Genomic DNA, 23,891 nt, shown 5'->3' with positions numbered 1-23,891 from the left:
GGGCGCGTGTGGTAGATCTTTTCGTTTTTGTGCGTGTGGCAGTTGCCCCAAAAACCCTGTGTCTGTGTGTGTGTGTGTGTGTGTGTGTGTGTGGTTGGGCTGGATTCTGGACTCTGTATATACACATCATATATAGTATATACATACATTAGTAACTAGAAAGTCGTGAGTATATGCATTCGACAGGGTGGACAACATAATATTCTAATACAAAAAAACATTTCCTTCCCCTTTCTCTTCCCCATTGTGACAATATATTTCCCATCGAAATGCTCAGTGGGAAGATGGGGCGGCAGCATAAGATCTTATACGAACTATATGTATTATCTAAATTGGAAATTTTCCCCATGCTCTCTATCTCTCTCGCTCTCCCTCTCTGGCCGGCTGGCTGGCTGGCTGGCTGGCTTTCCCTATCTCTTTCTCATTCGGAGCTGGGTGTTTCAGAACACAAAAGTTTCGTTTGTTCAGTTATTCAAAAAATTATTTCCACTGATTAGAAACCCATTATGGGAACCTGGAACTCATCCGCTTTGAACTGACATTTTCGGGGGTTTCGTTTCATTTCGTTTCTTGCAGTTATTTTTAATGTCAGGCAATTGTAATTGGCACGTTTTTTGTTTTGTTAATTATTGTAAGGATATATAATCGTCTACGACCTATGGAATGTGCGAGAGCCTACATCTGTATATGTGAACCATGTTGAAGGATTGGATTGGATCCGAGCTCGAGCAGAAGGGCCAGACACCCCACCCCAAACCCAAATGAGACGCGGATGCGTCCTGCGCCTTCCTGCTGGAGCTCGTGGATTCGATACCGGCAACGATACCCTACCCTCCTCCCTTCCCTTTCCGTTCCGGTGCGCTGATTTTTTAGTCGATTGTTAGTAGAAGTGACTAATCGAAAGGCGGCTCTGGCTCTGTTTGGGAGCGGCTTCTACCATTTGCGCGGCGGCATGGGCAGCTCCTTCTCCGCATGATAGACACTGCGATGGGTCTCCACATACTCGCTCTGCGATTGGGTCTGGGCCAGGACACGCTGCTCGCCGGTCCGTCCCGCGGCTATGGCTAGGGGCTGGAAAGATAAACGGTTTCTGAGTCAGTCAGTCGAGGAATCACAGGACCCAGGCGATTGCTCACCTGACGGGCTCGACGAGCATGAGGCGTGCCTTCTGGCGAGGAGATCTCGATCTCGAGATCGTCGGGTGCTGTCCAGTGCTCGGTGAACTCGCTGGCGGATCGGGCCAGCGAGGGATGACTGAGCGAGCGATGGAAGGAACGTCGATCCTCGTCGTCGTAGTACTGCATGCGGTAATAGCTGCTGGCATCGCTCACATTGTCCAGCTGGTCCGCCTGGGGGCGCCCAAAGTCCACCGTCACCTCCGACATGGACCGGAAGTCGTTGTGGTCCGTCTGGTAGGAGGTGCGCGAGCTGCGGCGCGATCGCTGCATGTTGAAGGGTCCCAGGCCCACCGGCTGGCCGGGATGGCCGCCGCCGCCGCCCACATGGAGCGGCAGGCCGGGATCATTGCGTATGGTGCGCACACTGGAGCCACCATCGCTGTCGTACTCGTAGAGCGTCGGCAGGGAGCTGCGACGGGAGCGTGTGTCCCATGGCTGGGGCGGTGCCTTCTTGCCGCCGCGCCTGGGCAGGCGCATCTCCACATCGGTGTCATCGTCGCTGGGCGGGGCCAGAATCCGAATGATGACGTCCCACGTTTGGGGCTCGAACATGCGCTCGTAGCGCGTGTCCTGGCGGATCCGCTCAAAGTCCTCGCGCACCACAGCCTCCGTGAGCATGGACCGGAGCGTGGACTGTGTGGTGATGATCTCCTTCCACTTGGCCCGGTCGTCATAGCTGATGTTGTTGTGGACAGAGCTGGTGTCATCCCTGTCGCCGCCGCCGGAGATTTCGGACATTTCGGGCTCCTCCAGGATGCGTATGAGCACATCCCAGTTTGGCACATCCATGTCCTGAGGCGGCACCTCGATGGGCTTCATGTTGCCCACCAGCTCAGGGCTGGTCAGCTTCAGTTTGTTGTCGTGGATCTGGGATGGGGGCTCCGCTGGGGGCAGCGACAGCTCGCTGCGCTCCATTTTGGGCGTCAGGGTCAGCCCCGAGGCGCTGGATATGTCCGAGAAGTTCTCCCACAGCTGCTGCTCCCGCTCGCTGGGATAGTTGCGTACCTTCACGTCGAACTTGGGATCCACTGGTGGCGCTGGCGGTGCCACCGGCGGCAGTGGTGCCTTCGGCTTGCTCTTGTACTCGGTGACCCGTCGCTTGTGGCTCTCGATGTCCTCGATGGTCTTCTTCTCGGTGACGGTTCGCAGATAGACGTCGTCCACCGTATGCGAGGTGACATGCGGCAGGGGCAGAGGCTTGGGTGGCACTGCTGCCACTGCCACCGCCATCGAATGCGGCTGGGGCTCAATGGGCACATACTCGTCCTCGTAGTAGTGCATGGTTTCCACGGCCCGGTCGGGCGCCTCCGAGGACAGATCGGTGATCTCGCTGGGTGCCCGAGTGCCGTCGGTGTAGTCGGACCAGGTCTCCGGGCGTCCATCCACCACCTCGTGGTGGGTGCGCGTGTACACGGAGAACTTGGGCTCTGGCAGCGGCGGTGGGACCTGTGGGGCAGGGTGCAGCTCTGGCACGTACGTGAACTGCGACTGCATTGTCTCCACCTGCGGCGGCAGCGAGTCCATGGTCATGATGCTCTCGCGATCCTCGTAGGCCTCCATAATCGTGGACAGGTTGTTGCGATCGGGCCGCAGGGTCGCTACGCTCTCCGTGTCCGAGGTCACGGGCGACGGAATGGGCGGCGGTGACTTCTTGACACGCACCTGGACATCGAACTTCGGAGAGCCCTCCTGGAGGGGCATGGCATGACGAGTGGTGATGGCCGCCGTCGTGACCACCGCATTGGCCACGGGCATCTCCTGTGCAGGGGCATAGTGGTCGCTGTAGATGCTCGATGTCTCCTGCACGAAGGCACGATTCTCGAAGCTGCCCGCCGAGCTGAACGGCAGCGACCTGGTGTCGATCTCCTCGATCTCCGAGTGGGATTCGCTGGGATAGTCCGACGGTATGAGGGCACCCTCGCTGCCCGAGGACGAGTAGACGGCTTGCAGGGCGGCGTGGGCCCGCGGTATCTTGACGCCCTCGAACACACTGATGTTGCCCAGGCTGCTGCCACTCAGTTTCGTGATCTCCGATCCACTGCCCATGCTCATGGGCAGGCGTCGCACCACCGGTATGGGGCGGCTGCGCAGGCAGTAGTAGGAGACGGCCAGGCCCAGGAGCAGGAGGGTCAAGAACATGATGGCGCAGATGATCATCAGTATCTGGATGCTCTTCAGCGGCGGCTGCAGCACAGAGCTCGTGGCAATGGGATTGAGGCTGTCAAGGTCAACAGGGCAGAGTTTAGGCAGGAGTTCAAAGGATAAAGCTTGGTTCTGCGTCCAGGACTACTCACATGGGCGCTGGCAGTGCGGGTGGCAGTGAGGGCACTGGCGGCGGATAGCGGCAGACGATCGTGATGATCTCGTCCCCGTCCATCTCCAGATTCGCGTGGAAGCGAACAATGATGTTGTTGGTAAAGACACGTGTGGGATTCTGTGGGACGACGCCAAGGACACCGAAAATAAAGGAACACCACCTCGACTGGGAGGGGGAAGGGGAGCGCCACTTACCTGAATGGTGCCACAACCCTTGAGGGGCAGCTCGAGGCGATAGCTGAGGGCCCCCTTGCCGCTGACGCGACACGCACTGCTGCGGTCATAATCGGCCTGGATGATGCCATGGAACGGATCGTTAAACTTGAGATCAACCTGCAATGAAAATCGTTTTGGTCAGGGCTCAGGGTCAGGGTGAGGAGGACTTGGGTTAGGTCGGGGTTGGCTTCGGGTTCGGGATTACCTGCATGGAGCCGGCGGCACAATTAAGCGCTGCCTTGGTGCGGTTCAGAAAGATCAATGGGCTGATGTCGTCCAGCTTGGTAACCTTCACAAAGAGATACACAAAAGAAGAAGCATATTAACGATATGGATGGCGCCATCACCTGGATTCCCAACAGTCAGTGCCAGTGCGTGGGAAGAGAGCGCTCTCCAAAAGAGAGATGCTCTCCAAGCGATGATACGATGATACCCACGCACACTCCACTGATTAGCATATTATGTAAGCTACTCTCGTACTCTCGTACTCTCGTACCCTCCATGACTGCGCTTCCGATTTGGCACATTGTGCACTCTATACGGGATGGTATCTCTGTGGCTTCAGGGAAACTCCCAGGGCCCCGAGACTCCATTGTTTTTTTTGGGGGCCAATGTGAAACAAGAGAGCGTGACAGCAGGAAGACAGCAGGCACAGGCACAATCCCACCGAATATGCATGGACCTACCCACCTACATTGTTACGGGGGGACTGTAAAACTATAGTACTCGTATATAGGTTGCCAGAACTCTCAAGAGAGACTCTCATGAGATGTCTTCCTACTACTTTACAGTTTATATAAGAGCTGTTAGTTTTCCGCTGCTTTTGGGCCAGCATTTAATTATGTAGGACAAACCCATGTGTTTCATCTAGCAGCTACAACTTAAGGCTGATTTCTAATCCGCAAATGAAGCACTTAAGTCTAAGCTCATGTTACAAAAAGACACTTAAATGAAGACATTTAATCAAGGCTTTGGACTGAAGCCTACACCCATGATCGTAGGCTTAACTTTTTTCCTTTATGGAAGCTGGGAAGCTATTTAACCGGCGATTAACCAACAAGAGCTTCTTACCAGTAGATAAACCCAATTTATGTAGGGGTCTTAGGCTTAGACTTGGGCTCTTACCTTTCCATCCAGTGTCGCCTCCTCGGGCAGGCCGTTTGTGGTGTAGTTGCCGCTATCGCCGTGTTGCACGTAATTGGATTGGGCCGCGACCTGTCCGCCGCAGATAAGCAGCAGGAGAGCCGCCATTAGGCAACGACTGCGGCTGCTGGCCCACAATGGCCCCGGGTCCGAGTTCATTCTCGTATCGTAGTGTCGCCTGGAGAGACTGGAGACTGCAATGGAAAATGCATATAAATTAGCACACGGCAATCGCACTGGACTGGACGTACAATCCAAACTGTGGGCTACTATCTCTATATACTCGTTCATACATATAAATGTACACCCTGAGAATCGAATGGTTACACTTCGATTCAAAAAATTCCTACCCAATTTACGAATATTGAATTATATTTGTCTTTGTTTGTTTTTTTGTAACCGAATACAGAATTTAATTTCTCTCAGTGCATATAGAAGGTAGTAAGTACAGTGTGTGGTCAGATGATGAAAACTTTTGGTAAGATTGAAATTAAATGAGGAAAAGACTGTAATTTGTAAATTGAATTTTGTTTTCACAAATTGTAAGATGTAACTCCCATTTGTTCTGTCTTTGGACAAAGTACAAATTGTTCAATCCCTAGACTGTTATTACAACCAAGTGATTGTTTCTTTTGAAAAGCTTAGAAACGATTCCAGCGACTCCTCCCGTGAAATATTCCCGTCACTGTTCACGTTCTACAGTGTGCACTGTACTTTGCTTGAGCTATGGCTAGGGTTAGGCGATCGTGACGCAGATGGAGACGGAGACCCAGAATAGGCCGCAGTTGCAGTTGCAGCTGCGTCGGATCGATCGATTCAATTCGATGAGAGTGCAGCTGTGCACAACTGTGGGTCGGGCTGAACAAGCTGAACAGAACCCACTGAAAATGGCCGAAAATGGTGTCTGGTCTCTGGGCCGATATTTGATTTATCTGCTGGAAATTGGCCCGCACGCAGCTGCTGGCCTTTTGGCTGGCCTTTTGGCTGGCTTCGGTTTCTGGCCGAGTTTAGATCACCGAAAAGTTGCAATGGCGGACGGCGGAAGTGGGGTATGCGATGATGTATGTGTGCATATGTGTGTGAGTATCTATGAGCATGTATGCATAGGTATGCCGTTAGGTCGTATCTGCGATCGTCTCTCCGTCAGCGGCCAGCCCCTGCCTCGCCCATTGTGCCACGCTCAGATCAGCGGCCTTCTGTCAACGACCTTCGTCCCAAATATTTTGCGTTTAACAGCAAACCACAACGAGATACAAAGATACACAGATACATACATGGTAGAACCAATTTTCCCTTTGAATTGTGTATAGTATATTCAAAAGAGCTTTCTCTCTGTGGATTGGCGATGGCAGGCGATGGAGTTTGTAGCTGGAGATTTGGGGGCTCTGATCTATGGAGAGGCGGGGGCGAGTCGAACAACAGATGTTCAATGTCAATGTCGAGAGATTGATAGGTCGCCCCAAACCGAAGACCAGAAGACCAGCAAAGATTGACGACTCACGACTGAAGACTGAAGACTGAAGACTGTTGCAAATTATTCAGTTATGGATGGAATGGGGGATCCACTTACACTGGATCGATGGATCGTTGGACGCTGGATATGGGTTTACGTATTGCATAAAGCAAAGCACAGCAAAGCAATCGCTGTCATACGCAATACGAAAGACTTGGCGAAACGAGGCAGACAGATATCGATGTCGATGTCTCGATGTTGAGAAGTCGATGTCGATGTCGATGCTCGCAGACCAATAAAGCGAGACAACACCTACGACAATTTTGCCATATTTGTCAAGCAGAGTCGCCTTGAAGCGGATCTCCCCTACCCTCCCCTCGTAACCATTCGACTGCATTTGCCATAAGCTACTCTCGCACAAAAGCCAAGTCGAATCGCGTCGAGTCGGGGCAAAAAGCCAAGACAGCAAAAGTAAAGCAAAGCCAGCGCAGACATGGCTTGCTTTGTGGCTTAAATTCTACTTGATTTGAGTTAACCATTTTTCGCCAAACAAGTTTTTCAGCCAACACACACACGCGCACACAGATACGGGCGAATCTTTGAATGTACGTAGGAGAGCAGCCAGCCCCAGCCCCAGCCCCAGCCCCAGCCCCAGCCCCAGCCCCGGCACCAGCAAAAAGGTAAGACAGCAACAGGGCCAGGTGGGTACGTAGTACCTAACCAAAGAGTGGGGCTAATGACGGTGCCTGTGCCGCCTCCTTCTCTGGTTGCAACGGCCACAAAGTTATCGCAGAGAGAGAGAGAGAGAGACAGAGAACGAGAGACATACCTGGGATTTGTCAAGGCTGTTGTCACGTATCCAGCAGGCCAGAAACATATGCACATACATACAAACATATTTTCGTTATCATTCCCCCATGAGTCATGGCTATAAGTATCTCAGAAGTTGGCTTCATATTAGAAGAACTTGTTTTGATCAGCAAAACCCGATCGGCATATGGCATAGGTCGTTTATCATTAAGAAAGTGGTTTATTAACAAATAAATAAACAAATAAACACAAATAAGATTCAATTTCATTTCTAAACTTTGATTAAAAGAGCACTTGAAAGGCTGACTTGGAAAGATATTCTGAGTCATACAGACATATGTGAAAATTAGATGACAACTGTCGCAGACAAAGAAAAGCCGGAACAAGCACTCGTACATGTCTATGAGTCAATACGAATCAATATCATCATCTTCTTGGAAGTAAAATACTAATTTATAAGCAAAAAATAGACATACTATGTATACCATGTTGTTCTACTAGCAACTGGCTTCAAATGAGGACCCTCTCCTCTATAGATTGAATGACTTCCTTGTGGATAGATAAATTATTATAAGTGATGATTCTGTGTGACATTTCATATACGAGTAGCTTCAAAATACGTGACACCTTGAGACCATATTGGCTACCGATCGTAGGCTGTCATAAAGCCATTGAGACCCCCCATTGAAATCTTGTGTAATTTATCTGGTAATTCAGTTAATGCTTTGTGCATGACAAACTCTGTTTCTAAATATATACTATTATAGGTACATATGTTATGAAATTCTCTGCAGATGCGATCATGCGTTAAGCTTTAAAGGAAAAACATATATACATACTATATTGTAAAGACAGATACATACAGATACTATACATATATCATATGTATGCCTTTTTCCTAAATTATCTCGAGTCACGCAGAATGAACTCAAGAGATATAGAGAGTTGGCAATTAATTGGGATTAGAGTTCTTTCAGGTGTATGGAAATTTCGGAAACACATACATACACATACAGATGATGCACATACATCATACATACATATATGCACAGGTACTTTTGTGTGTATGTATAATGAAACAGAGGTGTACACCTATACATCTGTACGTAGGTTTTGCTTTGTCGCTCGGCGAATAACGAACAAAACTGGTATTTTAACTTGTTGCTGCCTTGCCCCATTCCATTCCATTCCACTCCACTGCCCCTTTCCCCTACCCCGATGGGAGCTCTGGTTTAATGATTACGCGACGCGGTCGCTGCTGCTGCTGCTGCTACTCCAAAGTTGACGGAAAGGCGCCCTGACTGCCGGAGTACAGCGTCAAGTATGTAACGCGCGCACAAGCTGCGCATGCGCCCAGTCTCTCTCTCTCACTCTCTCTCTCTCTCGCTCTCCACAAAGACCGCTTGCCTCATCGCAGGCGGAGGGAGGCCTCATGCGTAAGCCCAAGATACAGTGAGTGCTAAGCTCTGCCTCCACCACTACCACCATCAGAGAAGCATTACCATTACCAGCAGTAGCGGTGGCTTCTATGGCGGCGTTTTGGGCAACATTCCAACAGTGCCGTGCCGATGCCAGGCCCACGCATTAGCCCCCAGTACTCGTACACCACGGAGCTGAGCCCTGCTGATGGGATTATGGGCGAGGGCAGAGGCTACAGTTCTGACTAGAAGGCATTCGGGATCCCAACAATCGCTGGGTGGTAAAGACTTCAAAAGAAAGTACTTTAAGGTGTCCATATTTGTTAGGGTCCGCTTTTATTTTCTTGCTTAGAATTGAAATGCCCTAAAATAATGGGAATCACTTTCATAATTATAATCTTCTGCAAATCTGTTCACTTGAATCATTCGAGTATCATATTTTTAGCTTGGATTGCCGATTAAAGCTGACTTAAAATTTACATATGTATGTACATATGGTTTTTGATTGGATAGGAAACTGTGGTCAAAGTCCAGTCGAAAATATATTTAAGCCATAGTTAGTTATAGTTAAGCTACCAAATAGAATATCCTTTCAAGAATATCATCCAAAGGAAAGGTTCGATTGAATTGAATTCCCAGGAACCCCAGTAACTAAATATATTACCCGCTTAATACTCAAAGAACCCTCGGCTGCTTAAGTTGCCGCAAATAATTAATTCGAGTGGAGTGTAAGAACTTGTTGAAGTGCAGCATCAGCATCGGCATCAGCAAGAAGTAGCATCAGAAATGATTGTGCACAGAAGGCAGACAGACGCCATCGGAAATGATCGTGAAGCGACGGAACAATAGAATTTAATGAACACATCAACTGCGATGAGGATGAGGATGGGAATGGGAATGGGAATGGGGAGAACTCTCCTCCTCTCCACTCTCTATTCTCCATTGTCGAGTCCACTCCACTCGATGCTCGGATACAATTGAGTGGCACTTTCTCGGATCAGAGGCAATTATTTTCGTCAGGGGGATTACTGTACTTTTTTGTGTGGGGGAAAGCAGGCTCTCGATCGATTCTATTCTATTCTATTCTATTCTATTAAGTTATATTGTGGGGAATATGGAATGGGTATTGAGTATTGGGGGCTGCTGGCTGGCATTGCCAACTATCAAACAATTGTGTGAAAAGTGTCAGACAGTCGTATGAGTAATACAAATTCCTGGCTGATCTCGTATGCGGACCGGACGATGATGTATATCCAATTCGCAGAAGTTGTCCCATCGATAGGCCCGTGCGGCGTCCAATACTAATTAGACGGTGACTGTTTTTGCATGTTTCGTGAGTGCACAGTGCGCTGCATTTGTTTGTTCACACCACAGGCAGGGGCACATGCACAGCCGCAGCCGCAGCCGCAGCTAAAACAAAGCTGTACAAATAGCTTAAAACTAAAGTCTTAAATATATGGATACACATGTAGTATTTCCTTTGGCGAAGGTTACGTTGGACATGCGAAGGCGAGGGCTGCACATTAATTGTTTGTTTTCATAATTTGTATGCCAAAAAAAATAAAGAAAATTTCACTAAGAGGAAACAATAGAAAAGTTTTTAGTATTTTATCAGTAAACTACTAACATGAACACTGCACTTTTGTTGGTAGGTATATATATGTATATGTATATGTATGTATATATTTTTTTCGTTTGCTTTTGGTTATGCTTCAAAAGCCAGAGATGAACAGAGACAGAGAGAGAGAGAGCAAGTAATTTCGCAACGGTATTACGGGACTTGGCTTTTCTGTACCAAAAAAAAAAAAACAACAACAAAAATATACACAAACAACTTGGATATTTTTCTTTTCGTTACTTTTTCGTTTGTTTCGATTTGGATCGCGCTCCGACACTTAGCTCTAGCCGCGCGCTGGGCCGCTCGATCTCGTCGTGTGGGTATTGTTTCTGTGGGATTATTCAATGCCGATTCTGTGCGAACTACTGCGGATCGGATCAGATCGGATGGGTCTGTATTGTGTCCGTACCCCGAACGCGCTCTAGTGGATTACCTGCTAGCGACTGACTGGCGCAACTGCTTGCCATTCCATTCGGCGGCTCCACCGCTGAGTCTGTGCATTCATCAATCTCTTAGCCAACTCAAACTCTTCTCTCTCTCGCTCTCTGTTGCCAGTGTCTCTCTCTCTCTCTCTGGACGCGAGATCACCTTTGCAGGCCCACCGATGCGCATCGGATACACCGCTAGTTGGAGCTGGAGCTGGCCCTCGACCCACCGAAAACCGACGAAACCAACGAAATCCATAACGAGCCACAGACGAAAGCCCAGCTCGGAGAGCGAGCCACGATCGGTATCGTTGTATCTCTGGCCCAAAGTATCTCTCGTCGTGTACCGTCGTGTATTGCCAAAACCTGTTGCGTTGCTTGGATTTAATTGCGCTGCCTGCCCACCTCTACCTCTACCTCATTGTCTCTCTGGTGTTTGTTGTCCATTCGACAAACTGAGAGAGTTAGCGTCAGCACAGCTCTTTTCGGATGGGAGAGCGCCACGTAGTACACCACAGACCCAAAGCAACGAGAAACAGGCAATGCACTCGCCAAGCCAAGCTCGCCATGGTGTACAGCGAATCATTGGCGTTACAGTGAGCCCTCTAAATAGCAAACATTTGCCAAAAATTCCAATAATGAACTAGTCTTTAGCTTACTTCAATTCCATTCCATTTATCTAGCTTCCACTGTATTTGCCCCCACTCAGTAGTGGGCTGGGCTCAGGTAGGTTGGGAGGTAGAAAAGCATTTATACTCTTTCGGAGAGAACCCAGGGCCCTGGCAAATAAATAGTCAAGTCCAATCGGGATTCAGGATCAGTAGGTTCTTACTCAAGAAAATGCGTTATGTACTTCCAACTGCAACTGCAGGCTTGCTCTGCAGCGTGTCCGCTCGAAATTTACTAAAAAGTACGTATTGGACAATTTTCATGATTAGCAGCTTGTTTTGTTGGGAACTGCCACTACAAAAATAAAATATTACAAAAATACCTAACCTTGCAAAGAGCTTAAAAACAAACAATAAGTAGCAAAGTTTAAGAAACGTAACAAATGTTATAAAACTTCAACTTTGGTCTAATTTCTCATCAGTTGAAAGGCCATAGTATATTTCTCTTCTCTTCTCCATCCATTATTTTTTCTGTATCACTAATAAGAGATCTTAGATTTTTAAACAAGATTTTAACACAATACATAACTTGTTTCATATCAAAATCGTAACATAAATATACATACAATTTCTTCAGTGAAAGTGTTTGGCTTGAGATCGATCTTATAGATTTGTTGGTTCTTTTTGTTTTTTGTTTTGTTTTGTGTATTGCTTCCTTGGAGAACATGGAACAGTCTTGAGTGTGGGTGTATAAAGATGCTTAATTTTTGATGAAACCATCATCATCATCATCATCATCCTGATCATCATAATCTTCATAGTCGTTGTCGTTCACTTCTGCGTCGTTGAGTACCAAACGGAATGTGGTTTGTATCTTCATCAGCTTACGAAGAAACTCAGGCTTTAGAGTATTGTAACGTAAGTCAACTAGAGCCAAGTTATCGCTCTCAATTGGCTGTTCTATATCGATTTCTGCATGGGATGTCGGGATGTCAGGATGTCGAATCGATTAAGATGTTGTTCGGCTCTGAGAACTCCTCGGACATGAACTTACCCGTAATCAAGTTGTCCTGAGCATACAAATATGTCAAATTTGGCAACTTGAAAACTACATCGGGCAATTCTAACAGATAATTACACGATATATTGAGTCTTTCCAAGGCTCGCAGATTGCCAATCTCCTTTGGAAGTGTCATCAGAAGATTATGTGCTATATTGAGATCTGAAACGATTAGATAAACAATATGTATGCATGTAGCTATATGTATAAGGTAATGCTGATTGTGTCTTACTTGTTAAGATTTTGAAATCGATGGCCAATTTTGGGTGTATCTCTTGCATTAAATTGCCGCTAAGATCACACTCCTTAACCTCAGTCCCAGCATTGGACATAAAATTAAAAACAACTTCAGGAATTGCAGTCAGTTGGCTATGACTGAGATCTGCAAGAAGGAAAGTGCGATTCAAATACAGGTATCCATTTTATATATCTTCAAGAGAGCTATGTATGTTTTACTCGCCAACGGAACCAAAATCCTAAAAACTGGTTAACTGTAATAACCGTCTGACGGCTCCTTCCCCCAGCTGGCAGGGCATTGTGCTAGCGAGGAGCCCACAAAGGGCGCATGGGTCCATAGGCCCCTGGCAGACGTACTGCAGCCAATCCTCCTTGTCGGGGCAATCGATGCAACTCACTGAAAGGTCATAGGCAACGGGACTGACAAGTGTAAAGGCTGAAGTGCAAACTTTCTGAAGGAACCTTCTTTGCAAACTGATTTCCCAGATGCACTTGGCAACAAATCGAGCAAATACAATATGTTATTTCCCATTGTAACAGGCTGATGCACTTCAAGAAAATGTACATACAATATACCACAATTTGCCGAAGGTGTGACGCGTTTCACATGTTTTGCACCACCACACGCATAGAATTCCAAAAGAATTGTACGAAAATGCACAAAATAGTGCCTTGACAGCGGCTGAAAGTGGCACTTACTTCCACAAAACGTTGCGCATGCGCACGCGGACTTTGGGCAGTAGGGGCAGGAGCCCTGGTGCTCCACAAAATGGAGCTGCACATATGAAAAGGTTCCCTTGTGTTGCAGCTTGCATATCGGTGTATTTTTCTAATGCAAATTTATGTACGCACGCATGTGCGTGTGCGTGTTCGTGTGCCTGTGGTGGCTTTTGCACAAACTTACCCAAAATGCCCGTGGAACTGGCGTTCTGGCACTTGGAAAACAGCGGATTAACGGCGTTCATTAGCTGCTCTTGATCCATTTTTGAACTTTCTTGATAATTTTTTGCTCTTGACGCAATCTTTTCTTCGATTAAATGTCTGCTGCGCTGCCAACTTCTTTGAAGAATTATGTGAAAATTGCCAAAATTTCGTAGCTCGAATAAATTACAACAATTGACTCTTGAATGTAGTCGATAACAATAGTTCCGTCATTTGTGCCAATCGGTCGCAACAACTGACGTCATAAATTCACAGCCTCAATTGTCAAGTGTTACCAAAGGAAAAAATATATGTATATATTAGTGGGAGATTGAAGCAATTGATTCAATATTCTTTACTCTATGTTGAAACAGGAGAGGATTGCAGGGCTTGCAGGTCGGATTGTTCGTGTGATGGTCGCTTATAGTGCTTGCTTCTACTTTTCGTCTAACAAATATCGATATATTCATGTATCATTTATTTATGCATTTATATCTATCTACTCCTGTTGTTGCTCCAAACGGATCGGTTCAATTCCGCCCGAAAGCTATCTACCCATTAATGCCACAGTGGAGGACTTTGAGCAGCTTAAACCTGTGTCTGCATGGCGACCTGGGACCCTGCTGCAGGAATATGCCAAGCTGCTGCCGTAACGAGTGGAGTTGAAGCAGCGTTTCGTCTAACTGATGGAAGAGATGGGAGATGAAAACACTGCTCCATCAAAATTTGAATTTCCCGGGTAGGGTCAGTGTGACCATATTCTGTCAGGTCAATTGTTATGTCCAGAGCTGCCAACATTTCAAAAAGAAAAAAAAACTGTTTTTAGCTTGAAGAAAACGAAAAGTGTTATAATTAGTTTCGGCTAACGGCGCGTCATCACCCTCCCTGTGTCCACTGCCATGGCCCTCCTCCGTGCTTCCCTCGCTGTTCTCTCCGCCTTTCCAGTCCGTTCGCCGTTGGTATCTCCTCCGTTGGTGATTCCGACGTACATAGCTCTTCGTCCTCTCGGAAGGTAAACGGGATGTCCTGCTGGCTGGAATGTGGCAGACACTAGCTGTCCTGCTGCGGGCCAAAGCCATGATGCCGCTGCTATGTCGCTGAGGACCAGTGTTCCCCGGCGGAATTGTTGGTACACGCCCACGGGAAATAATGTCAGCAGCCCCCCATTCATACGCCGCCGAACCAAACGGTGGGCATCAGCTTCGAGACGCGTGAGTGAATCAGTATATAATTATGGATATATTTTAAAATATATATTTCTTCACAGAGGGCTTATGTAGCCTACGCATTGCCACAAACCGAGTCGCATCCGATTTCCCCCGCCATACGGAGTCCTATCCAAGCATTAATGAGGCGTATTCGAGACAGACCGGCGCCTAACAAGCTATACTTCGACCTGGACATCGACAACAAGGAATTTGACTACGGCAACCAAGGGAGCGGCTACGCGGGCTACTAGACTAGACTTGTTGTTATTAGGTTTAAGATTGATACAACTGCTTTCCACTTTTTTTTTTTATTCATATCATTCAATGTCATCCTTGCAAAGAATCGGAGAAATTTGACTGGCTGGTATTGTGTGAGTCCTTACCAAAGGATCAAGGATATTTTTCCAATTAAAGGAACCTACAGAATGACCAGATATAACAGAGAAAACAGGAAAAATATGACTGGAGAAAATGTCCTTGTTCCTTGGTTCTTGATAGGGACTTCATCAAAATAAGGACTTTCTTCCGATCGCAGGAAGCCATCGCCTGCCTAGATCGGACCGTAAATAGCGAAGAAATCGAAATATGTATGACTCGGTTTGTCGAAGTCCCTATCCAAGGATCAAGGATATTTTTCCGATCAGAAAAAGCCATAGCGTATCTTAGATACGCTATATCTCTGCTATACGGAGCTGGCCTTCGACCCACCGAAAACCCACGAAACCAACGAAATCTACAACGAGCCACAGACGAAAGCCCAGCTCGGAGAGCGAGCCACGATCGGTATCGTTGTATCTCTGGCCCAAAGTATCTCTCGTCGTGTACCGTCGTGTATTGCCAAAACCTGTTGCGTTGCTTGGATTTAATTGCGCTGCCTGCCCACCTCTACCTCTACCTCATTGTCTCTCTGGTGTTTGTTGTCCATTCGACAAACTGAGAGAGTTAGCGTCAGCACAGCTCTTTTCGGATGGGAGAGCGCCACGTAGTACACCACAGACCCAAAGCAACGAGAAACAGGCAATGCACTCGCCAAGCCAAGCTCGCCATGGTGTACAGCGAATCATTGGCGTTACAGTGAGCCCTCTAAATAGCAAACATTTGCCAAAAATTCCAATAATGAACTAGTCTTTAGCTTACTTCAATTCCATTCCATTTATCTAGCTTCCACTGTATTTGCCCCCACTCAGTAGTGGGCTGGGCTCAGGTAGGTTGGGAGGTAGAAAAGCATTTATACTCTTTCGGAGAGAACCCAGGGCCCTGGCAAATAAATAGTCAAGTCCAATCGGGATTCAGGATCAGTAGGTTCTTACTCAAGAAAATGCGTTATGTACTTCCAACTGCAACTGCAGGCTTGCTCTGCAGCGTGTCCGCTCGGAATTTACTAAAAAGTACGTATTGGACAATTTTCATGATTAGCAGCTTGTTTTGTTGGGAACTGCCACTACAAAAATAAAATATTACAAAAATACCTAACCTTGCAAAGAGCTTAAAAACAAACAATAAGTAGCAAAGTTTAAGAAACGTAACAAATGTTATAAAACTTCAACTTTGGTCTAATTTCTCATCAGTTGAAAGGCCATAGTATATTTCTCTTCTCTTCTCCATCCATTATTTTTTCTGTATCACTAATAAGAGATCTTAGATTTTTAAACAAGATTTTAACACAATACATAACTTGTTTCATATCAAAATCGTAACATAAATATACAATTTCTTCAGTGAAAGTGTTTGGCTTGAGATCGATCTTATAGATTTGTTGGTTCTTTTTGTTTTTTGTTTTGTTTTGTGTATTGCTTCCTTGGAGAACATGGAACAGTCTTGAGTGTGGGTGTATAAAGATGCTTAATTTTTGATGAAACCATCATCATCATCATCATCATCCTGATCATCATAATCTTCATAGTCGTTGTCGTTCACTTCTGCGTCGTTGAGTACCAAACGGAATGTGGTTTGTATCTTCATCAGCTTACGAAGAAACTCAGGCTTTAGAGTATTGTAACGTAAGTCAACTAGAGCCAAGTTATCGCTCTCAATTGGCTGTTCTATATCGATTTCTGCATGGGATGTCGGGATGTCAGGATGTCGAATCGATTAAGATGTTGTTCGGCTCTGAGAACTCCTCGGACATGAACTTACCCGTAATCAAGTTGTCCTGAGCATACAAATATGTCAAATTTGGCAACTTGAAAACTACATCAGGCAATTCAAACAGATAATTACACGATATATTGAGTCTTTCCAAGGCTCGCAGATTGCCAATCTCCTTTGGAAGTGTCATCAGAAGATTATGTGCTATATTGAGATCTGAAACGATTAGATAAACAATATGTATGAATGTAGCTATATGTATAAGGTAATGCTGATTGTGTCTTACTTGTTAAGATTTTGAAATCGATGGCCAATTTTGGGTGTATCTCTTGCATTAAATTGCCGCTAAGATCACACTCCTTAACCTCAGTCCCAGCATTGGACATAAAATTAAAAACAACTTCAGGAATTGCAGTCAGTTGGCTATGACTGAGATCTGCAAGAAGGAAAGTGCGATTCAAATACAGGTATCCATTTTATATATCTTCAAGAGAGCTATGTATGTTTTACTCGCCAACGGAACCAAAATCCTAAAAACTGGTTAACTGTAATAACCGTCTGACGGCTCCTTCCCCCAGCTGGCAGGGCATTGTGCTAGCGAGGAGCCCACAAAGGGCGCATGGGTCCATAGGCCCCTGGCAGACGTACTGCAGCCAATCCTCCTTGTCGGGGCAATCGATGCAACTCACTGAAAGGTCATAGGCAACGGGACTGACAAGTGTAAAGGCTGAAGTGCAAACTTTCTGAAGGAACCTTCTTTGCAAACTGATTTCCCAGATGCACTTGGCAACAAATCGAGCAAATACAATATGTTATTTCCCATTGTAACAGGCTGATGCACTTCAAGAAAATGTACATACAATATACCACAATTTGCCGAAGGTGTGACGCGTTTCACATGTTTTGCACCACCACACGCATAGAATTCCAAAAGAATTGTACGAAAATGCACAAAATAGTGCCTTGACAGCGGCTGAAAGTGGCACTTACTTCCACAAAACGTTGCGCATGCGCACGCGGACTTTGGGCAGTAGGGGCAGGAGCCCTGGTGCTCCACAAAATGGAGCTGCACATATGAAAAGGTTCCCTTGTGTTGCAGCTTGCATATCGGTGTATTTTTCTAATGCAAATTTTTGTACGCACGCATGTGCGTGTGCGTGTTCGTGTGCCTGTGGTGGCTTTTGCACAAACTTACCCAAAATGCCCGTGGAACTGGCGTTCTGGCACTTGGAAAACAGCGGATTAACGGCGTTCATTAGCTGCTCTTGATCCATTTTTGAACTTTCTTGATAATTTTCGCTCTTGACGCAATCTTTTCTTCGATTAAATGTCTGCTGCGCTGCCAACTTCTTTGAAGAATTATGTGAAAATTGCCTAAATTTCGTAGCTCGAATAAATTACAACAATTGACTCTTGAATGTAGTCGATAACAATAGTTCCGTCATTTGTGCCAATCGGTCGCAACAACTGACGTCATAAATTCACAGCCTCAATTGTCAAGTGTTACCAAAGGGAAAAATATATGTATATATTAGTGGGAGATTGAAGCAATTGATTCAATATTCTTTACTCTATGTTGAAACAGGAGAGGATTGCAGGGCTTGCAGGTCGGATTGTTCGTGTGATGGTCGCTTATAGTGCTTGCTTCTACTTTTCGTCTAACAAATATCGATATATTCATGTATAATTTATTTATGCATTTATATCTATCTACTCCTGTTGTTGTAATTCTGGCGGTCCTCCATGTACAACAGTTCAATGTGGAATGAGCATGCTCCAAACGGATCGGTTCAATTCCGCCCGAAAGCTATCTACCCATTAATGCCACAGTGGAGGACTTTGAGCAGCTTGAACCTGTGTCTGCATGGCGACCTGGGACCCTGCTGCAGGAATATGCCAAGCTGCTGCCGTAACGAGTGGAGTTGAAGCAGCGTTTCGTCTAACTGAAGGAAGAGATGGGAGATGAAAACACTGCTCCATCAAAATTTGAATTTCCCGGGTAGTGTCAGTGTGACCATATTCTGTCAGGTCAATTGTTATGTCCAGAGCTGCCAACATTTCAAAAAGAAAAAAAACTGTTTTTAGCTTGAAGAAAACGAAAACAGATGAATATTTTCAGAAAAAAGTGTTAATAACTAACTTTTTTTATTAAATTAATGGTTAATATGTTTTTTTTAGTATTTCCAGTAACCCTTCTAGCTCTGCGGAATTTGGACGACATGGTTGCAACCGTTTGGCATCAGAAAAGAGGACATTCATTTTGTTACGATTTTCGCAAAAAATCATGATGGTTACATCCCCCAATATCCTGGGAGAGTGGGTCCTGCGCCGATCTGGTCCTATTTATCTGAGATATGGCCGTCCGAAGATTTGTACACCATTGAAATACTGGGCAGCCGATCAGGGCGTGGCATGTCTTTTCGTGATTGAACAAAGGCAATGGTAGTACCTGGAGAATAAAAAATTACCCACTAATAATGGGACCTCGAAAAAAATCATTCATAACAAATGCTTTATTTTGTACAATCTCTGCATTCATATGATTTGTTTAATTTGTGCTTCTGTTGTAGACTTTTCGCCAATATTATTGCATTTGTAGAGGGACCAAAATAAGAATTGTTCCATAAATTGCGCCAATCGACAGAAGGAACTGACGTCATATATCTAAAGCCTAGTTGAAGATTTCCAAAGGAAAATATATGTTTTATTAGTATGAGATTAAAACAATTGATGGACTATTGTGTGCATTATGTATGCATTTCTTTAATAGCCAGAATGTTGGGCTTACCAACGTTAATTCATTATTTTATAACAATCGATTTTTGTGTTTGTTTGTGTGTTTGTTTGTGTGTTTGTTTGTGTGTGTTAAATATACTATAAACAGAATAAATACGAAGACGAGGTGCTCAGAGGATGAGGGAGCCGGATCCTTCCCGAGATGAGGAGATTTGTTCTTTGTGCGTGCACGTGCGTGTATGACATTGATGCATTGGCCTACCAGTCATCCTCATCATCATTGCTAATCTCTAGGCGGAACGATGTCTCCAAATTCTGCAGCTTGCGACGGCACAGGCTTCCCAGCGGATTGTTGCGCAGGTCAACAACGACCAGCGTATTGCTCACTATAGCCTCATCGGTATCAATTTCTGCAAGTGCATAAATGGCGATTGTTATAGAGGGCATAAGACATCTAACATGGTAATGGAATCGTTGTGATGTAGTTTCTCGCTCACCATATATCTTGTTTTCCTGAGCATCCAAGTGTGTCAAACTCTCTAACTTAAAGATAACTTGAGGTAAAACGATAAACGAATTTCTGGATATGTTCAACTTTGCCAAGGCGGTCATATTGGCAAGTTCGTCGGGCAGCCTCGACAGATTGTTTGACGAGAGATTGAGATCTGTAATTTTCAGAGTTTGTTAGATTTTTCAGATGCCAGGCAGTATAATAAGATAGAATGGAATGGAATATATCACCTGTTATGGCGCTGAATTTCTGAGTAAATTTGGGTGTGATAGACTTGAGATCATTGCCACTTAGGTCGCAAGACTTCAACACTGTGTTGCGCATCAAGTGGTAAACAGCATCTGGTAATGTCATCAGTTGGCACTCGGAAAGGTCTGCAAGAAGTTTATGGTTAGGGCAAATATTTGATTTGTTTTACACTTTGCCTGGGTATAAGAGTTGAACCGCTAATCTGTGATATTAATACGAGTATAAGAGACTAGGAGTGTCGCCAGCTAAAAGCTTACAAGCGATGGCGCTTTTACCAGCATGTAAAGCTCTCGGAAAGTCTTTTTCCATTATACGTATGTATGTATGTATATGTATGTATGTATACGATCTACGTGATTTTAGCAGCGTTACCCTTACCCAGATGTGCACTTTCTTCTGCCGTCTCGCACTGTTGAATCACCTTTACCACCAGGTGTGCCATCCTCTATTCCTACAGCTGATCGTTGGCCGTCTTATCAGTGTTTTGCTCTACTCTTTATTTGGGCCCAGCGATAACCCAACTACGAACGCGACGCAAATGTTGGCCAACACTGAGCACGTGAGGGGCAACCAACTAAAAATATAAATACGATGAGGCATTCCCCTTACCACACGCAGGGGACATCAGCTCTCTCTCTCTCTCTGTCTCTCTTTCCGACTCTCTCTCTCTCTCTGGGCCACTGAATCAGTCAGCGATCGAAAAAGCTCTGGCATGGCGAAAATGAAAGACGAAGGAATTCCCTTCCCACAGAGAGTGCGTGTGTAAACGTAAGAGTATAAGAGTGGCATATAAACGATTGGGAAAGTGTAACAGTTGGATAGTCTTATACAGCTTACATACTCGTAGCTTATACAATCAGCTGTCCAATGGCATGCATTGCATGCAACTTGCAAGCCAACTCCAACGTGGTAACACTCTCTGTTGTATCTGGGGACTATTGAGTTATAGGAAGGAATTGATTGATGTCTCATTGCAGAACGAATCAAAACAAAATTAACTCGACTCGGCTCGATCGCTAATCTCCACCAAAGTTCTCCAAAGTTATCAACAATTTGTGTTGTGTGCTGTTTGTGATGATAAGTGTATCATTGAATTGATGGGGCGACAAATTACCTTTCTTTGTTAAACTGACGCACAGTTACACCCATATGGGATTGTACATATGGATGTATGTGTGTGGTAGCGACGCACTTTGCGTGCTCGGGATGGATTGTAGGGGCAGCACTCAATTATAAACAATTTTGTTGCACTCATTCGCGTATGGGGAAGTGCGCAATAACTGAAATTGGCTCTTGGCCAATTTCTGTTTTGTTGTGAGAATTCCATATACATATATATTACGACTTACATATGAAAGAATCAGATCGAAAAGACGGATCAAACAAATACATATAAATATCTATACAGTGAAAGCTCTCCCTATCAGACCTTGGGAACGACTCTGGAGCCCATAAAAAAATACCATCGCTATAGAGGCAACTGCGTTGTGCATTGGCCGTGGCTATGAATACCTACCCAAATGCTCATTTTCCTTGGCATCCTCACAGCGATGCACCACACGGATGATACCTCGTCCGGCAATAGGTGAGCATGTGGCGATGCCCCCGATACGGGCTATGTGCGCTGGCAGCCGTGGATCTTCTATGCTTTCGTTGGAACTCTCATTTGAGCTGTCGGTTGGTGTGATCTCATCACTGACATTGTGATCTTCTCCACCTCTCGTGGTGGCATCAGTTGTGCCATCAGATGTGCCTTCATTGTTGGTTTCATTGTTGGTTGCATTGTTACCTCCACGGCCGTTGCTGGCGCCGTTGTTGTTTCCTCGGTTGCCACCGTTTGCGCCCCCATTGCCCCCACTGTTATTGGACCCAAAGTTTGTAATATCGTTTCCAAAGGGCCTCATCTTTGTTGTTTGTTTGTTAGTTTCGTTGCTATACTGTTTATAATCTTGTCCCGACGGTTTTTTTTCTGCGTTAAAAATATATGCAAATAATTTTTTGCAGAACTTCACTTCGAACTTCACTCGAAAAAACAATTAGTTTTGTCCACCACCGATTTGTGTGTGTGTTGCCTATTCGAGCTGTATTTGAAGGGACACAAATAAAACTGTAGTCGCGGTTTTAAATTCAATTATTTTGAACGTCCTACTGATCCGGTACGAACTGAACGTGTGTCTCTTGCGCATTGAAATATTGAAAATGCTTTTTACTTTCGGTTTTTATAGCACGGAAGAAGAAAGAAAACTGCGCACAACAAAACAAATGAAAAATAAAATGGCAAGAAAAACAAATAATAACACACAAATTGGCATTTCTTGTGGTTGTTCGAAGAGACGATACTCTATAAAGTGTGATATGTGTTAATCTACATTAAAATCAAAAATAAAATATTAGATGGCAAATCCTTTAATGTTACACGACTCCTACAGTAAGATCTCGTTTAGTGATCAGTATTATGGGGGTACTTCGTCCTTTTACTACCTGTTCAGTCGTTCCTCATCGCGCCAGAAGAAGGAGAAATACATACATATGTATCTCTTAAAATTAGAGCTATCCCCAGACATGACAACCGCAATAGGATCTTTAATAGATGAGATCTCAAAAATATTTCGGTGATTCGATTAGAAGATTATACTCCCAACCTATTTATGAATGCATTTTCGTGATTCTTTAAAACAAAAATAAATGAAATGGCATTGGCGAATGGCAATCCGTATGTCTAAAGACCCCATCTATAAGGGTAGCCGTTGCATCGCACCAAAATGTCTTGTCATCGTAAGAGCAATAGCCTCTGATATAAACAGTCTTTCTTTCTCTTGGCCCAAACGCTCTTGTTCTGCCAACAAAAAAGTATAAAAGTTCAATGCGAAAAGAGAGCCCCAAAGAGAGGGACATGACATTACGAGAGTGCGAGAGCCCAGAATATTATCAGTGCGAAACGCTAATAATATACATATGTACATATCCTCGATCGTATATGTACATATGTATGTATGTATGTGATGTATGGTGGGAGGGGGGATACTTATAGAAGCGACTTTTACGCATCTGCTGCTGCGATACCGGAACTGCCTATGTATATAGACGAAATTTTCCGCACACTTGCCAGTCAAAACAAATTGTCAGAGAGCAAGACATTTTCATGTAGCGCATATTTAATATATAATTGTACACTAATTAATGGCGTTGCTGTGTGTTATCAACCCGACAAAGAAATGCCTGACAAGGACACGTATATGCACGTAAGGCCATACCATTCCAGTCATTGTCTTGCCTGATTTACAATGAATCTAAAGTGAATCTACTGCATGGGTGTGGGTACCAAAGACGCAAAAGCCCTAAAAGCTTGATTGCTGCTATGAAAAGCCCCGTCAATAATTTTTGATGGCAAGGCAATATTAGTTGAAAAGCTAACAAAACTTTTCAAGCTTTTGAAAAGGTATCTAAAAATATTTATTCTGTGCTTAAAGAAGAGGTCGTATACAAGCTTAAAAGCTTGGGGTGTTTATAGAACACAAACACTAATTATGAAATATATGGTTTCAGGTAATGGAATTCAAATAAATTTCTGCATTCCTCGAATGAACACAATATATGTAATCTCTTTCTCACAGGCTTTGGTGAGGGGGGGGGCCTGCATTCAATAGAAATGCACTCTAGGTTTAAAATTTTTATTCGTCAAAAACAAAACTGAAA

General features: G+C 45.1%; 4 protein-coding genes across 5 annotated transcripts; all 4 read right to left on the bottom strand.

The window, feature by feature from the left end:
* Nucleotides 1-217: 217 nt before the first annotated feature.
* LOC6599404 lies at nucleotides 218-10,585 on the bottom strand. The gene is made up of 7 exons (XM_002024418.2): nucleotides 10,393-10,585; nucleotides 4,836-5,047; nucleotides 3,916-3,999; nucleotides 3,690-3,827; nucleotides 3,473-3,612; nucleotides 1,137-3,396; nucleotides 218-1,071 (listed from the first exon to the last, which is right to left on the bottom strand). The coding sequence occupies exons 2-7, from the start codon at nucleotides 5,010-5,012 to the stop codon at nucleotides 934-936; spliced, it is 2,937 nt and encodes a 978-aa protein (XP_002024454.2). The 5' UTR covers nucleotides 5,013-5,047; nucleotides 10,393-10,585; the 3' UTR covers nucleotides 218-933.
* A 1,241-nt stretch (nucleotides 10,586-11,826) lies between these two features.
* On the bottom strand, nucleotides 11,827-13,497 carry LOC6599405 (leucine-rich repeat protein soc-2 homolog). Its single transcript, XM_026991378.1, has 4 exons — nucleotides 13,387-13,497; nucleotides 12,478-12,627; nucleotides 12,240-12,407; nucleotides 11,827-12,157 (listed from the first exon to the last, which is right to left on the bottom strand). The coding sequence occupies exons 1-4, from the start codon at nucleotides 13,463-13,465 to the stop codon at nucleotides 11,946-11,948; spliced, it is 609 nt and encodes a 202-aa protein (XP_026847179.1). The 5' UTR covers nucleotides 13,466-13,497; the 3' UTR covers nucleotides 11,827-11,945.
* A 2,833-nt stretch (nucleotides 13,498-16,330) lies between these two features.
* LOC6599406 (leucine-rich repeat protein soc-2 homolog) lies at nucleotides 16,331-18,156 on the bottom strand. The gene is made up of 4 exons (XM_026991377.1): nucleotides 17,895-18,156; nucleotides 16,986-17,135; nucleotides 16,748-16,915; nucleotides 16,331-16,665 (listed from the first exon to the last, which is right to left on the bottom strand). The coding sequence occupies exons 1-4, from the start codon at nucleotides 17,971-17,973 to the stop codon at nucleotides 16,454-16,456; spliced, it is 609 nt and encodes a 202-aa protein (XP_026847178.1). The 5' UTR covers nucleotides 17,974-18,156; the 3' UTR covers nucleotides 16,331-16,453.
* Nucleotides 18,157-19,435: 1,279 nt separating this feature from the next.
* Nucleotides 19,436-22,349, bottom strand: LOC6599407 (leucine-rich repeat-containing protein 20). 2 transcript variants are annotated; one of them, XM_026991292.1, is made up of 4 exons: nucleotides 21,712-22,349; nucleotides 20,177-20,320; nucleotides 19,933-20,100; nucleotides 19,436-19,845 (listed from the first exon to the last, which is right to left on the bottom strand). In XM_026991292.1, the coding sequence occupies exons 1-4, from the start codon at nucleotides 22,097-22,099 to the stop codon at nucleotides 19,694-19,696; spliced, it is 852 nt and encodes a 283-aa protein (XP_026847093.1). In that variant the 5' UTR covers nucleotides 22,100-22,349; the 3' UTR covers nucleotides 19,436-19,693. The 2 variants fall into 2 exon arrangements, with proteins under 2 accessions (XP_026847093.1, XP_026847094.1); XM_026991293.1 differs by lacking the exon at nucleotides 21,712-22,349 and adding an exon at nucleotides 20,574-20,721.
* Between the last annotated feature and the right edge of the window lie 1,542 nt (nucleotides 22,350-23,891).

The sequence above is a fragment of the Drosophila persimilis genome, unplaced genomic scaffold, assembly GCF_003286085.1.
Source record: "Drosophila persimilis strain 14011-0111.01,24,50 unplaced genomic scaffold, DperRS2 tig00000663-arrow-arrow-pilon, whole genome shotgun sequence".
Lineage (NCBI taxonomy): Eukaryota > Metazoa > Arthropoda > Insecta > Diptera > Drosophilidae > Drosophila > Drosophila persimilis.
This window is presented reverse-complemented; position numbering and strand designations above follow the sequence as displayed.